Genomic DNA, 16,419 nt, shown 5'->3' on the forward strand with positions numbered 1-16,419 from the left:
TGAGCCATTTGAGAATATATGTACTAATTAAATTATATATATAAATAAAATGTAAATTGTTGGACAATGTTTAATGCAAGTACTGGCTTATTAAAGAAAAATTATATACCTTTGCATGCATAATATATACACATATACTGGTATATATGTAGATAAAGTATATTATATATGCATACTATATATAAATATATAATATATACCTTTTAATAAATAGCTCCAAAAATGTGTGTTTCTATGCGTGTGGGGTGGAGGTGGGGGTATGTTCAGTAAAAGTTCTAGAATGCTACAGATACAAATGTTTATAGTGCCTATCCCTAAGGAAGCTAGACTGAGGAGGATGAAAGTGTACTTTTATAGTTTACTTTCGACTTTAAGAAGAAATTAGGCACACATGTCTTTTGTAATTAAAAAAATTTAAGATAATAATTTTTAAAACAGGCATTTTGTCTAGTGATTACAATCTATGAAAGTCATATATGCTAAGTTTTTAATACAAAAGATCTTGCAATTCTAAGTTTTCATTTTGGTGATTAAATTCTTAATTTCCCAAGCCCTTTTACTCTATTTTATATACCAACTGGTGACTGAAATAACATCCATTGCCCTTCAGGCATGCTGAGCATTGCCCAAACTAAACAACAAAAGGGTCTACTCCAACCAGAGTTGGAGAGAACTACCTTACCCTAGATTATCTCTGTGAGAAGACTGGGCAATTTAGGATGTTAGCTACATGTTTTACCTACTCTGGATTCTAAATGAAAGCTTAGGCTTCTGACCCTAAACCATAGATGAAAAATATCTAATCAATCTCATACGTGGTATTTTTATCCTTTTTATAAAACTGATTTTTTGAACATCTCTGGAATACTCCATACCCAAAAAGGAAGCCTATTCCTTTTCAAACAGGTAGTCCTCAGTGTTAGAAAGCTGGAACCCCTATGTTCCAGGCCTCACAACTCTACATGATAATACTTCTTTTTTTTACAAGCTGAATTATTATGGCACAGCTTCCACTGGCTTGGCTGTTGGAAGATTCTAAACATACATTGCTATGGCTTCGTGGTTCCCTCTGAAACTCATGCTGAAACTTAATCCCCAATGTAGCAGTGGTGGGAGATGGAGCCTTTAAGAAATGACTGGGTCGCTGAGGCGGGCCGATCACGAGGTCGGGAGATTGAGACCATCCTGGCTAACAAAGTGAAACCTCGTCTCTACTAAAAATGCAAAAAATTAGCCAGGCGTGGTGGTGGGTGCCTGTAGTCCCAGCTACTAAGGAGGCTGAAGCAAGAGAATGGTGTGAACCTGGGAGGCGGGGCTTACAGTGAGCAGAGATCGTGCCACTGCACTCCAGCCTGGACGACAGAGCGAAGCTCCCTCTCCGAAAAAAAAAAAAAAAAGTGACTGGGTCATGAGGGCCGGGCCTCATAAACAATAAGTTAATTAATTTTTTCATGAGTTAATGGATTAATGGGTTATAATGGGAGTGGGTTAGTTATCACAAAAGTGGGCCTGTATAAAAAGCCAGGTTGGCTCTCTCTGGTCAACTCCCCCGCCTTGTGATGATGCCCTGCACTGCCTCGGGGCTCCAGAGAGTCCCCACCAGCAAGAAGGCTCTCATCAGATGTGGCCCTGAGACCACGGATTTCCCAGCCTCCAGAACAAAAAAACCAAATTTATTTATTTTCTTTATAAATAGCCCAGTCTCAGGTATTCAGTTATAGCAACAGAAAATAGACTAAAACATACATCTTGTCTTTTCCTTCTCAGTTTCTCTTTCATTCAATCCCTTCAACTTCCTCTCCTGAGTTCAGTTCTTATCAGTGCCTGTCTGGACTATATGCAGCAGCAATCCTAACCCATTTTTCATACTCCCACTCTTTCCCTTATTATACACCTGTGACACACTGCTGCCAAATTATTATTCTTAAAGATCTATGTTGCTTCCCTGCTGCTGCAAAAGTAAAATCTAAGCCCAGTATTCAAGATTACCTAACTATCTGGCCCTAACATAACCTTTCAACTTTACCTCCCAATGCTCTCTAACCTTTGACCTTAAACTCCCTTTTCATTTCTGTTATGGGCTGAATTGTGTACCCCAAAAATTCATATTTTGAAGTCCTAACCCCTAGTACCTCAGACTATGACTGTATTTTAAAGATAAGATAAATTACAATAAGGTCATTGGGGTGGGCTCTAATCCAATCTGACTGATATCCGTATAAGAAGAAAAAATTGGGACACACAAAGGAACACCAGGATACATGCACACAGATAAAAGATCATGTAAGGACACAACAAAAAGGCAGCCATCTACAAACCAGGGAGAGAGGCCTCAGAATGAAATCAACCATGTGGACATTTTGACCTTGGATTTCCACCTCCAGAACTCTGAGAAATAAACTTGTTTTAAGCTACCCATTTTGTGGTATTTTGTTATGGCAACCCTAGCAAACTAATCCCTAACTCTCCCCTACATTTGTTTACACTATTTCCCCTACTTAGAATGTTCCCTCCTCTCTTTGCCCATCTGTGTTTTTCTTATTCTTTGAGGCCTCTCCTCAGATATGACCACCTGTGTTGCTCTCTCAGACCATCCCAATCCAAGCACTTAACATTTACTACATGGCTATATTAGACTTTTCTGACATTGCAATAAATAAATAACCGAGACTTGGTAATTTATAAAGAAGAGAGGTTTAATTGGCTCACGTTTCCGCAGGCTGTACAGGAAGCATGATTCTGGCCATCTGCTTGGCTTCTGGGGAGGCCTTGGGAAACTTATAATCATGGCAGAAGGCAAAGGGTAAGCAGGCATGTCTTACGTGGTGGGAGCAGGAGGAAGTGGGGGGAAGTGCCACACACTTTTAAACAACCAGATCTCATGAGAACTCTATCATGAGAACAGCATTAGGGGGATGGTACTAAACCATTAGAAACCACCCCTATGATTCAGTCACCTACCACCAGACCCCACCTCCAACACTGGGGATTACAATTGAACATGAGATTTGGGTGGGGACACAGATCCAAACCATATCACTGACATTACTAGTTTTCTATTTATGGTTTATCTACCTCATGTATCTGAAAAACTTATTGAGAAAAGGTTCAGGGTTTTACACTTTGTATTCCCTATAAAATATCTTGAACATAGTAGGTGATCGAGAAATATCAACCAGTTAGTGTTTTCAGATACAACAACAGAAAACCCTACTCAAAATGGCTTAAGCAATAAGGAAAATTTATCATTTCATTTAACAGATCCAGAGGCAGGAACTTCAGGGTTGATTAAGTCTTCAACTCAACAATGTCATTATTGTTTTCACCATTCTTCTTGGTCTCTTCACAGTGCCAAGATGGCTGTGCTGTTACAGGTTGTTATACATGTAGAAATAGCATCATCAGGATAAGGAATTAGACATTTTTTCCAAGACATTTATTTTGGAAAGAAACCTTCCCTGAACACACCCTAACCCCAGGAAACTTGTGTCTCATTGGCCAGAATTGTACCACCTACCATTCCTCTCTAGCCAGGGAAGTGGTGTTACCTTAATTGGTTGAGAGAAGTACATGCACATGTGCAGGTGAGCATTCCGCTGCACAAATTCCAGACTCTGCCAGCTAAAAAACAAATAAGCAAGCAGAAACAAAATGGGGGAGGGAGGATGGAGGAGATTGGGGTAAGAGCTAATATTTATTGAGCACTTATATATACCAGTCATTGTTATAAGCACCTTTGATGTATTAACTCATTTAATCCTCACCACAACTTAAAAGGTGGGAGATTATTATTATCCCCATTTTGCACATGAGGTAGCAGGTGCAGGATGAAGTAATGTGACCACATAGCAGCTACCAAATGGTGGAGCAGGGATTCGAACCTGGTAATCTGGCATCAGAGCTCATGCTGTTAGGCACTGTGTATGTCTCTTGCTCAACCAAAAGTATTTACCTGAAAATATATGTTAAATTATTAAAACAGTGTCAGCATCATTCTGAGTAATGGTGGCCCTATTGATTCCTTCCACTTATACATGCTGGGGAAGTCAACTTTTGCTGCCTTCGAATGAATGAAAGGCAGACAGGGCAGACAGAAATACTCATTGAGGGCCAAGCCTGGGTGGCTCACGTCTGTAATTTCAACCCTTTGGGAGGCTAAAGCAGAAGGATCACTTGAGCCCAGGAATTTGAGGTTACAGTGAACTATGATTGCACCACTGTGCTCCAGCATGGGTGAGAGAGTGAGACCCTGTCTCTAAAAAGATAAACATAAACTCACTGAGAGAAAATGGAATGCAGAAGCCTCACTGATAAGTTCTAATATAAACACATTAGTACCTGCTCTTGAGTCTCTCTCTTTTCCAATCTAGCGCATTCCAGGAAAAAAAGAAAAAAAAAAAGCTTTATTCAAATCTTATTCCATTTGAGATATTTCTCAAATTCAATGTGCACTGGGAACTAGCTTGTTGCTTTTAAGTGAATGTATGTGCCCAGTGGGCCTGGATTTTAAGTCCCTTTGGATTTTCTGTGCTATTGAAGGCCACGAGCACATCAGCTCTGCATGTGTTTCTTTGGAGTCCCTCTCCAATTTTTTTCTCATCTCATTTTGTTGAAGCCTATTTTAAGGAAACGAGGGACACATCTTTCTTAACATGTAAAAGCCAAGAAATGTGATTCATTTCTCCTTAAACTTCATTTTAATGTTCTTATGTCCCTAATTTTTTTTAGCCATCTAAATAAGAGGAACAGAATTTGAGGCCATGTCAAATCAACTTGCCTCAGACTTTAGCCCCTAGGTCAGGATTTGTGGTTAACTTCTCAATTCCTGGACATATTTTTAAGTTCCTATTTTTTTCTTTTGGGCTACGATGCTTTTTAAGCTTTAAAGTAGAAATGGTAGATGCAAACATTTGAAGCTGTAATGTCAATACTGGTATTCTAAAAGTTAAAAGCAGTTAACATTTATGTTTTTGGCTGTTCTCAAGACATCTTAAAGTTCCGTGACGTATGGCAGTTTGGCTGAGATATGAGGTTCTATGTTATCCTTCAAAGCTGGAGGCAAGGAAGTGGTAAGGCAAGTTGCCTAGCTGGTGGGTGAGCCTCACCAGTCACCTTACATCTTTATCTCAGCATAGCTTTTTTGTTCTCTGTTCCTTATTGCCTACACAGTAACTGTCATGAAATGATTAAATACAGCAAAGTCAAAACTATTTTTCTTTGTGTAAAAATGGCCCCAAAAGAAATGCTGATGATGGAAATGAAAAGGTTTAAGAAAATGTGTCTTAGCCCCCACCCAAAATCCAGGATAAATAAAAAAAAATAGACAGTAAAATTTAGAAGAGCCCAGCTCTGTGCCACAAATGACTTTATATGTAGTAATGCAAGCCCAGAGAGGCCCTAGCCCTCTGGCATTGTGGACCGTCTTTTCCTTTAGAAGCACTGTGGGATGACTTGAGCCTCGCAGTCCACTAACACCCCACTTTTAGTACCTCTACCCCATTTCTCTACATTTTCCCCAAGAAGTTACGTTCTCCCACTATGGCTGCTTTTCTATGAAACTCTCCATCAGCCTGCCGGTCAGGTTGGTCCCTGGGCATTGCTGTCAGTCTCTAGTGCTGTCGCCACCTCCTCCATCCTTCTGCCTTATGCTAACCTCACCCCACCTGGTTCCTTTTTCCCCACAGCACCATCCATGCCAGCTGATGTGGAACAAGCTTTGCTTAAGGCTTGCTGGCAAAGAGGAAAGAATTATAGCACAACACAGCACAGCAAATAGCTTAAAATGACTGGACGTGACCTCTACCACAGAGAATTTCTCCTTGTTGACATTCTCTTCAGACCTGTTTTTGGCAGAGGATATGAGTATAAGTTCTAGGCTGACATCCCAGCTCTACCAATCCCTAGTCATAGAACCTTGTAATCCTCCCCAGTCTCATCCTGTGTCTGTAAATGGGGCTGCCAATGTGCCTCCCTCCTACAGTTTTTGTGGGGGATTAAATGAGGTGCTCTGTGCAAAGCAGGCATCACAGTGGCTGATACATAGTGACTGCTCAATAAATGATAGCTGTTGTTATTATGAAGATTATATGGGCCAGGCTCTCCTCTTTCTTTCTAAACCTCTAATTAGCAACACTGCTGCCTCTCTCTCTCTCTCTCCTCTCTGCCACCCACAAACACACACACACACACAAAGAAAAACAACTCCCTTATATCGAATACAGCAGAATCTTTGAGAATGAGTCTGAGCATCAGTAGTCCCAGGGACTAGGGTTTCAATGTGTTCTCCAAAGTTCATGTATTGGAAACTTAATCCTCAATGCAACAGTGTTGAGAGGCGGAACCCTTAAGAGGTGATTACATCATGAGGGCTCTGCCTTGGGCTTTAATACCCTGCCCAAGTTTGCCCCCACCTAAGAGATTCTAATTTCATTGGTCTGGAGTGGGTATCAGTATTTTAAAAATCTCCTCCAGATAACTGCAATAAACAGCCACTGACCTCTGCAACCTGCTGTTATCAATTCACTTTTCTTTCCCACCAACCCTCTATTACTGTAGTAATGCACGTTTCCCAGACAGTCCTATTAAAAGAATCACCTGGGATATGTCTTAAAACTATAGATTCCTGAGCCCCACTCTAGGCTTACTGAATCAGAACCTGCAGCAAATTTTTTTCCAAATGCCTAGATGAATCTTATCAGGCAAATGTGAGGAGCATTAATCCAAGCTATCTTAGTCCATTCTCAGTTGGTTAATATGTATTTTATTCATTTATTTAACAACCATTTAATGAGCACCTAATATGTTCCCAACATTTCTTTAGGTGCTAGGAATACAGCAGAGAATAAGATAAAGCTCATGCCTTCAGAGATAGTATGTCTAGGAGAAGAGTAAACAAGCAACAATTTAATTTCAGGTAGTAATAAGTGTCATAAAGACCACAGAGCAGGAAAAAGGCCAACAGGTGATGTGGAGGTGGGACAGGCCATTGTTCTAAAAAGAGTAGCCAAGGAGGGCCTGTTTTCAAGAAGTCACATCTGAACAGTGAACTGAGTAATAACTGCTTACAAATTCCATTGCAACCACACTTATATAATTTTTATTCTATATGTCTCATGTGTCCTGAATTAGATGGGATTTTCTTTTGGTCAGGAGCTGTCTTTTATATTTTTGTACTCTCCCATAGCAACCAGTGTAGCACTATGCACAACCAAGACTCAGTGAATCACACTAGAATCAAAAGCATTTCAAGCTTAAATATACTTTTAAAGACAGCCAGCAGAAGATTCAGCAAGTTACCTGCTTGCTAAGCAAAGGAAAATCCAGGGAAACACATTAAATCATCAGATACTCAGCCCAACACTAGACTTCCTGCTTGCTTTCCGTTGCTAGTCATAGTTGCAGATTCTTATCAGAAAATTTTCAAAACATGCCATGATCTGGTCGTCTGTGTATAACTTTACACATTGGTGAGATCAGATACTGAGTTTTAATTGTCAATTTCTGCTGGCATACCATCCTGTAATGTAATTTCTTGTTTTTTACTCAGCTTCCCCTCAACTTCTCAGTGTTCTGAGTGCCCTCAAAGTTTCATTCAACCCCTATTTCTTTAAGATAATCAGCGAAGTTCTGCAGAAGCCCACTAGATCCTATTAAGTCTCTGAAGGCCTAAAGGAGACTTCAATACACTTGCAAATCCTCTGAAGGTTTAGTGAAACCAGTTCAGATGTCTGGGGAAGGTTTTTCACAATTCCAGTTTGAGATTCATGTAGCTTTTAGAAAAACTTTCCATTTCTTGCAGGATTCTCTTTTTCTTTAAATGCTTTCTTTGGACCAAAAACAATGCAATAAATACTGGAAGGCTGGCCCACGAGCCAACATCATGGGGACACTCCTAACTGAGGAATATCCATGCAAATATGCTTCATATCAACTCTATAAATGATTTGCTGTTTGACCTTTGCGAGTTACTTGACTGTTTGAGCCTTGGGATCCTTGGTTATAAAATATGATGTCCCTTTCTCTGATGACACCCAGGATTGTCATAAAGATCAAATAAAATTACTGAAAGAAGAGAGCACTTTTTTTCCTTTCTTTTTTTTTTTCTTTTTTTTTAGAAGGAGTCTCACTCTGTCACCCAGGCTGGAGTGCAGTGAAGTGATCTCAGCTCACTGCAACATCCGTCTCCCAGGTTCAAGCGATTCTCCTGCCTCAGCTTCCCAAGTAGCTGGGATTACAGGTGCCTGCCCCCATGCCGGCTAATTATTGTATTTTTACTGGAGACTGGGTTTTGCCATGTTGGCCAGCCTGGTCTCAAACTCCTGACCTCAAGGGATCCTCCCGCCTCAGCCTCCCAAAGTGCTGGGATTACAGGCATGAGCCACTGTGCCCAGTGAAGAGAGCACTTTAAAGCATGCTAATTGTTATAGCATTACAGCATGCTATTAGTACAGTAAGAGTAATTCACCATGTTCTTATACTCAGGATGGTAGGTATTTGCATCCCTTCAGTCTTTCATTTCTGCATGAAACTCAAGAAGCAAAATTCTGCCAGGCATGCTCTTCCCCTTGGAGCTGTGTTTCTGAGAAGCTCTCCTTATTTCTCTTTGCTTTTTCAATTTTTCCCTCACAGATGTGTTTGAATCACCCTCACCTTTGAGTGAAGTCTTGTAGCCGTATCCTCAGTGACTGTGCCCCTTTGGCTGAATTCCTTGTGTACAGCTGCCATTTGGTCCCTAGATTTTCATTTGGCTCCAGTTAGTTGGCTCTTAGTGACGCCTGTCTTTATGTTCTCAGTGCAAGGACTACCTCTGTAACTAGAGTTTCTTGGAGGGCAGGGGCTGTGACTTACACCTCTTTGCATCCTTAGCTCAGGCAATATGTTTTTATTAACAATGACTTTTGGAGACTGCACCAGGTTAAACAGCATTCTCTGAAAATTCATGTCCACGTGGAACCTGTGAAAGTGACCTTATTTGGAAATAGGGTTTTTGCCAAGTAATCAAGTTAAAATGAGGTCATACTAGATTAGGGTGGGCCCTATGTCCAATGACCAGTATCCTTAAAGAAGAGGGAAATGTGTTTGCAGAGGACACACAGGAAAAGGCCAGAGACTGGAGTGATACAGCTGCAAGCCAAGGAATGCCAGGAATTATCAGCAATCACCAGAAGCTAGGAGGGGGCACAGCGGGATCCCAGCCTTGCTAACACATTGATTTCAGGCTTCCAGCCTCCAGAGCTATGAGGAAATACATTTCTGTTGTTTTAAGTTGTGCAGTCAGTGGTATTTGTTAGGCAGTCCTAGGGAGAATAACACAGGAATGCTGAGCACAATGAGCAAGCTTACAATGTGGCAGAGACCATTCTGGGGCCACTACCATCTTTGGGCAACCCACTTTCAGAAGACCTGCAGGGCCGGTTACAACAAGTTTTTAAGGGATGAAAGAGAGTAACCCGGCCAAGCGCAGTGGCTCACATCTGTAATCCCAGCTCTTTGGGAAGCGAGGCAGGCAGATCACCAGGTCAGGAGTTTGAGACCAGGCTGGCCAATATGGTGAAACCCGTCTCCACCAAAAGTACAAAAATGAGCTGGGCGTGCTGGTGTGCGCCTGTAGTCCCAACTACTCAGGAGGTTCAGGCAGGAGAATCGCTTGAACCCAGGAGCGGAGGTTGCAGTGAGCCGAGAGTGCACCACCTTACTCCAGCCTGGGAGACAGAGCAAGACTCCGTCTCACAAAAAAAAAAAAAAAAAAAAAAAAAAAAAAAAAAAAAAGAGCGTAACTTAAGGCAGTGAGTAGAAAGGAGAGGGAAACAGATGGGTATGGTCTGAGAATAAAACAATCCAAAACAAAAATTGGAAACTTTATGATGAATAGGTTTTTAAGAAATAGTTTGCTTTAGGACAAAATAGTTGATTTGGAAGTTGGAAATAGAGGAGCAAGTGAGTGAATGGATATCCACTTTATGACATGATATACGCAAAATAATAAAATTGACCTCTTTAGGAGGAAGTGCATGTATTTCCTAGCATGGCTTGTTTGAGATGTGTAAGCTGTGGTTAATGATGGCTAGTGGTCCCTTTAAATTCCAGTCTTGGAGACCTCCGTGGTTAAGAGCATGGACACCATTCGGACCACCCACTTACTGGCAAGTTATTTCACCTCACCTGCCTCCCTCTCAGCATCTGTAAAATCAGAATTAAAATAGCACCTCCCTCATAAAGTTGTGAGGATTGAAAGAGTTAATCCGCATAAATTGCTTAGAACAGTGCCCAGGGTGGATAATAGAAGCCTTAATTGTTTTTACCATCATGACTATCGCCATCATCATGTGCAAATGAGGGAGACCCAGGAAGTGTAAATTATTATTCCAGAAAGAGGCGGTCCCATGGGGAGAAAATGAAGGCAAAGCTGGCCATTTGCTTGAAAGTACGTCTGTAAAACGAATATTAAAACACTTGCTCTCTGAACACAGGGAGTTTTTAAAAAGGCGTGGGGGCTGGGGTAGACTTAAAGTCTCTCTACTGCTTTGGGCAGATTCCAGATTCTGGGAGTGAAGCATATGGGGACCCATGTGACCCTCCCTCTTTGAGATTCACTGGGTCCTAGGTCCTAGGTCCTACCCAGCTCCCCACCCAACAGCCATGCACATTGCAGGCCCTCAGTCAACACTGATTGACGCAAGGGATAAAGGAACAAACCGACTGGGATTGACTTGTCTGGTGCCACTCCCTGCCCTGAAAGGCAAGCCCTGGGAGCCCCCGGCCCCGAAAGGACGTGGAGCCTCGCGGGAGACTCCTGGAAGTGCGTGAATAGCAAGCACAGCGTGGTGCGCCCGCTTTACAAGTTAGCATATTCACAAGAACCCGCTCGGAAGGCCAAGTCCTTGATGTCGGCCAATTGGTTAAGTAGCTGTGTGCTTTCTTTCCAGTGCACTTATTTGGTGATCCCGATTGGCGTCCGCACAGCCGCCACCCTCACTCCCGCTTGAGGATAAAAAGCAAGCCGATTTGGCATGTAGGCACTGTTTGAAAAACAACTTTGCACTCTAGTTATTCGGCAAAAAGCTCCACCTTCCCACGCTGCTGATAATATTTCTCGCGGCTGCGTGGGACACTCCTCGTCTCACCCATGAGAGCGAGCTGCCTTCTGTCTGGTTGGGCGATTCCTGCAGGGCCTGAGCCTCCGCAGAGCCCGGCGTTCAAGGAGAAAAAAGGAGCCGCGGATGTGAGTTTGCTTTGTCACTGCCTTGTGAGCGACTTTGGGCAAGTTACTTAGCTCTCCTCACCTCAGATTTCTTGTCTAATGTGGGAGGGAACCGAACGTGGATGACGCTCTGGGCAGCGGCGGAGAGCCGAGATCACCGCGCGCGCCTGAGAACTTTGTCCGAAGCGCGGCCCGGGGACTGGGAGCGCAGGGCAGGGAGTTCCCTCTGCGGGAGCACGGAGGCGCTCCTACTTTCGCCGCACGTCACGGGGGCCGCTCAGCGCTCTCCCACCCCGGGCCGGGCGAGAGCGGCTCCCCAGCAGGGCGACGGAGGAGCGCGGCGAGAGCGAGCCGCCGCGGAGAGCCTGGGAACCCAGAGCGCAACCCTCGGCCCCCGCCGGGGCGGCCTCCGCAGCCGCACGGACCCCGCGTTCGGGGCTGGCCCGCTCCCTCTCGTAAGTCGACTTGGCCACGCGGGGGAGCGAGGGTCGCCCGGGGCTGGAGATGTTAACCCGGTCTCAGCCTCGTCTCCGCCGGGACGCCCCGACCCTCTGCTCCTCACGACTTTCGTTTTCCCGCCGGGGAAAACTTCGGCGCCGCGTCCATCTCCAGGCGGCAGGCGGGGGCGCCCTCTCGGAGCTGCGCGGGGAATCGGGCTGAACCCCGGCCTCTCTCCGCGCCTGCAGGAGCCCCGGGGCCACCAGAGCGCGCGGCGGGCGGACACAGCGTCACGGGCTGGGTGGGCGACCCCGGCGCGCGCCTAGCAGACGCCGCAACTTCGGGGCTCCCCGCGGCAGCCGCCGCCTGCGGCCAGACGCGGGGAAGTTCCCCGAGGCCAGCGGGGGGAAAGGGCGGCGGGCGGCGGGCGCGGAGCGTGTCCTGGATAACGGGCGCGGGCCGCGGCGCCGGCTTCCTGGGCTCGCGGGCGGAGTGGAGCCGCCAGGCTGGAGTCGCGAGCGCGCCGGCGCCGGGCTTTCCCGGGACTCTCCCCAAGTGCCAAGAAGCGGCTCGTGGGCGCGCCCTTGCCGGGAGCAGGGGCATCCCGCCGTCCTGGCCCTTCAGAGCCTAGCGCCGCCCAGCCTGGCCCGCGCCGCTGCGGGGCGCAGGGGGCCCGGGGGAGCTACTGAGCCCGGCTTCGTGACGCTTGCCTTTCGGAGCCGCTTGCCGCTTCTCCGCAGCCCTGGACCAGAGGGGACAAGCGATGCTGCCCGAGCCCCCGCCCCTGGGCTTCGGGACAGGGACGCGGGGCGCCTGAAAGGACTGCTACCGCGGCTTCTGCGCCAAGGCAACCGGGGCTGGAGGGGGCCTCCGAGTTGTTCTTTGGGGGCGGAAGCTGCGGGCCGCGCCTCCCAGGCCGCGCCCTTCCCAGAGACCAGTTTCTGGGCTTTTTAAGGTCAAGTTTTTTGTGCCGCAGAGCGGGCCGGGATCGTCTCCCTGCGAGGTGGCGGTGCCTACCACAGCGGGTCGGGAGCTTCTGGGATCCGAGCCGAGAAACGGGACGCTCGAGTCCATTTGCAGTCTTCACGTAGGAAACGGTGCTAGGTAAACGGGGCGAGTGGGTGTTTTGTAAATTTAAAGACTCAGCTTTCCCTGACGGGGAAGTTTTCCGAGTCACGTAGTCTGGGAAACAGTGTACTGTCCCCTTGTTGGGCAGGCAGAGAGGCGATATTGGCCTTGGGGCACTTTTTAAATTCATTTTTTTCTTTTCCTTTTTCTTTTTTTTTTTGTCTTTAAAAATGGAAGAACAACAAACCAGAAGATTAACAGAGTTGGGGCTAATATAATGCGTTTAATTGTCTCATGTGAGTAGACAGAAGTCGCCCTTTTTGATCTTGCATTCATAAAACATGTCCCTATTAAAGCATCAATAAGCCTAAAACATTCTAGAAACTAACAGTTCATTCTGACAGGTTTTGTTGATAGTCTCTTAAGGAAGTAAAATCTTTAAAAGTGAAAAAGTGAATCATTATAGAGAGCATATCCTATGTTGCACTTTCTAAGGATCCAATTTTGTGTGAGAAATGACCAATTAAGATGTGTTGTTGATTTCTCTCTTTCTGGTATCAGGAGAGAAACAATAGCCAAGTAACTGTGTGGCCACTGAATTTTCTATGGGGAGACTGAAAGGAGTTTCCTGCTTGCGGGGTGGTGGTGGGATGAGAAGGTTTATACTCTTTTCTTTGGGGGAAAAAGTTTATACTGATTTGCTAAATGTCACATCTCCTGCACAGAGGTAGGTGGGGTGAATGGCATAGTCGGGCAGTCAGAGTTAGCACTTTATGGCACCTGGCCAAGTGCCTTCAAGATAAGCAGGCCATAAATACAGGTGCTTCCCAAACTGACTTTGAATGACCTATGGTTGTTTTCTAGGAAGGGAGGGGGAGAGAGAGCAGGTAGAGGGCCCTGTACCTGACGGTGCTGTTTCTGCCTCATCCTTGACCCACGGGTGCTGGGAGCATGACCTGGTGACCTGGGCCTTATCACAGCACCACATAGGAGAGGTAAAACGGAGTCAGCTTCAGGGGATTTCCTTCTTAGGCTACAAGGCGGGAAGAAAGCAGTGAGACAGTAAAAATGAGCAAAGCAAGGCTGAAAAGTGAGTTCTTCAGGCCACCTGTGTTGAGCACTGGCTGTGAACCAGGCTGTGAACTGTCCCAATGTGAACAGCGCATTGGCTGCTGTGAGGCGCAGATGTGCTGCAGCTCACTGCATCTGTGCTGAGGCAGGAGGCCTTGCTGGGGAGACTGAAGGTGGGCTCAAGGATGAGTGGGAGCTGTGTAAACTAAGCAGCCATGGGGGAGGGGAGAGGTGAGAAAGGGGAGTATTCCCATCCCCGGGAATGGTGTGTGCTGAGACCAGAGGAGACGAGAGCCTGACAGGTGGAAGAAAAGACAGGTTCAGTATGACCTGAGGGGAGGATGGAGAATGGCACCGGGGAGGCCAGCAGATACCACTGCCAGGTGATGCCAAGGGGCATTGTGGCGAGTGGATCCTCAGGACAGTTTCACACCTGATAGTACGCAGATGAGATATGGATTAAAAGCAAAACAAAACTCCAGCTGCCCCGTGGAGAATGGACTTGAGGAGCCCCTAAGTAGACAGGGCTGGGTCAGAGGGTGCAGGAGGCCTGGCAGTTGAGACTGAGGTAGTGCCAGTAGGGATGACACGTTGGGCGGATTCAAGGCCGGCTCTGGAGAGACCTGGGGCTGAGTTTTGTGTAGGGTGTGAGAGCAGATGAGTTTTGTGTAGGGTGTGAGAGTGCAGCGTGACTCCCTCTAAGCTTGGGTGCTGGTATTTACGGAAACAGGGAACATTGGAGGAGGAAAGACAAGTTTGGTTTTATTGGGTCTGGGCAGCTTTCGAGGCTCCTAAGTGGAATGGCTTCCCTAGTGGCCACATAGTGCACTCGCTGGCTGGCTCTCCACAGGTGGTGGTCCTCTGTACGAGGGGTGTGGTCTGAATCCTGGGGTGGATGGGGTGGGGCGAGGCGGTGGTGTCTGAGGACTGGAAGCTGCTCCCAGAGTGAGAGGTGGGACGGAGGGCTAGGTACTTTAAGATGAGGGAGCCTTAGACATATGTGAATGCGATGGAGCGAGTTGGAAGGAGAAGCTGAACACACAGGATGTCTGGATCCCCTCCCCCTTGGATTGCGATGGTATTTTGATATCAAGCTCATGTAATGTAAACTGTCAACATCTTACAGAAACAGTGTTTTAAAGCACGTGTGACTGCGAGTGATTTACTTCACAGATCATACAAATGTAATGTTTAGGAGAAACATGGATGATAATCACGCAACAGAGATGCAGCGTGGCTAAGAGCAAGGCCTCGCAGTGAGACTGCTGAGCTCCTGGGTCTGACTCTGTCACTGCCTAGCTTAGGACCAGGCCCAAGCTTCCTGACATTCCTGTCTCAGTTTCCTGGTCTCTGAAATGGCACCACACCTAAGGGGTACGTGCTCTACAGCACCTCCTTGTGGGCTGTTGTAAGGATTGCCTGTGTGCATTATGCAAGCACATAAAGTGCTCAGTAAACCTTAGTGCTGGTGGTTTTATTATCATGATGCCATTTCTATCATTTCTGGTTGTAGAATCTGAAACCTAGAGAATGTTGAGAACCTGTCCAAGCCCATACAGCCAAGGAATGGCAAAGTTAAGGCCAGGATCCGATTTGCCTGACTCACAAGGCAAGGCACCTTCTACTTAATGTGTCAACAAGTGTCAGGTGCTCGATGCTGTATAAAATTAACTGTAATAAAGGGATCCAGTCACTGCTTGCCAGAGTGTAGTGAAGCAAAGCAAATAACATCAACATTGAGGCTTACAGACTTTTCTCAAGCAATTTAGAGATGTATGTTTTGTATTAATTTGCATTACTTTGCATGTCATTTATAGGCATTCCCATATGCTTGTAATTTTCCTAGTGGGATCTAAAGACTGAAGCTTCAAGTATATAAGAGAAAAGAAAATTAATCAGGAATTGAATGCAGCCGTTTCCATCCTAATAGATCTCTGGGGATGGTGGGCTCAGTGTGGGCATTTGGAGACAGGATTGGATCAGTATTTACTATTTTAGATGTGGGGAGCCAGATATCATTTGATAAAGGTAGCTCACAACTTAATATGTTATGAAGTTTGATCTGCTGAACGTAACAGAAAAATACAGGCAAAGTGGAAGAAGACCAGAGGAAAAATGTCTACCATATAAGATGCCAGAAAATGAAGCAGAAACAGAAGTCTGCTTTATGAAGCTGAACTAATAAGAAACACTAAGGGGCAGAAAGGAAAGATTGAATTTCTGCTAAGCGATATGAAATGTTAAAAAGAACATAATCTTAATCACAAATGTGTGAGGCTTCAAAACCAGTAAATTCTTCCCAGTGTGGATTTACTGAGAAACAGGCCATCGGGTCTTAGTGGAATCTTAGAACTACAGAGTATTACAAAAACAAACTACAATTTTGTTACTTAGAGCAGCGGTTCTCAAAGTGTGGCCTCAGGACCAGTTATATCAGCATCGCCTGGGAACCCGTGAAGCTCAGCAATTTGTGTTTTAATAAGTTCTTTAAATATTTAGAGCCAGCTTTCACTCCTCTGTTGAGTCATTACTTCTTCAGCCTTAACCTTTCCAGGTCCGTCGTGTGGTCACTAGCTTCTCACTGGGCTGCTTAACTTCTGTCAGTTACTATCCAGCAGAGGGATGTAGCCAGACACGAACTC

At 45.7% G+C, this 16,419-nt stretch overlaps 1 protein-coding gene across 4 annotated transcripts in view; it reads left to right on the forward strand.

The window, feature by feature from the left end:
- The first annotated feature begins 6,740 nt into the window (after positions 1-6,740).
- Positions 6,741-16,419, forward strand: part of GCNT4 (glucosaminyl (N-acetyl) transferase 4) — a 31,107-nt gene continuing 21,428 nt past the window's right edge. The window contains exons 1-2 of one of the 4 annotated variants that reach the window (XM_034959939.3): positions 6,741-11,655; positions 12,615-12,742. In XM_034959939.3, coding sequence (XP_034815830.2) covers positions 11,323-11,655; positions 12,615-12,742 — 461 coding nt within the window. In that variant the 5' untranslated portion in view covers positions 6,741-11,322. The remainder of the gene's footprint in view (positions 11,656-12,614; positions 12,743-16,419) is intronic. The other 3 variants (XM_003810462.6, XM_034959940.2, XM_034959941.2) reach the window with 3 other exon arrangements.

The sequence above is a fragment of the Pan paniscus genome, chromosome 4, assembly GCF_029289425.2.
Source record: "Pan paniscus chromosome 4, NHGRI_mPanPan1-v2.0_pri, whole genome shotgun sequence".
NCBI classification, from domain to species: domain Eukaryota; kingdom Metazoa; phylum Chordata; class Mammalia; order Primates; family Hominidae; genus Pan; species Pan paniscus.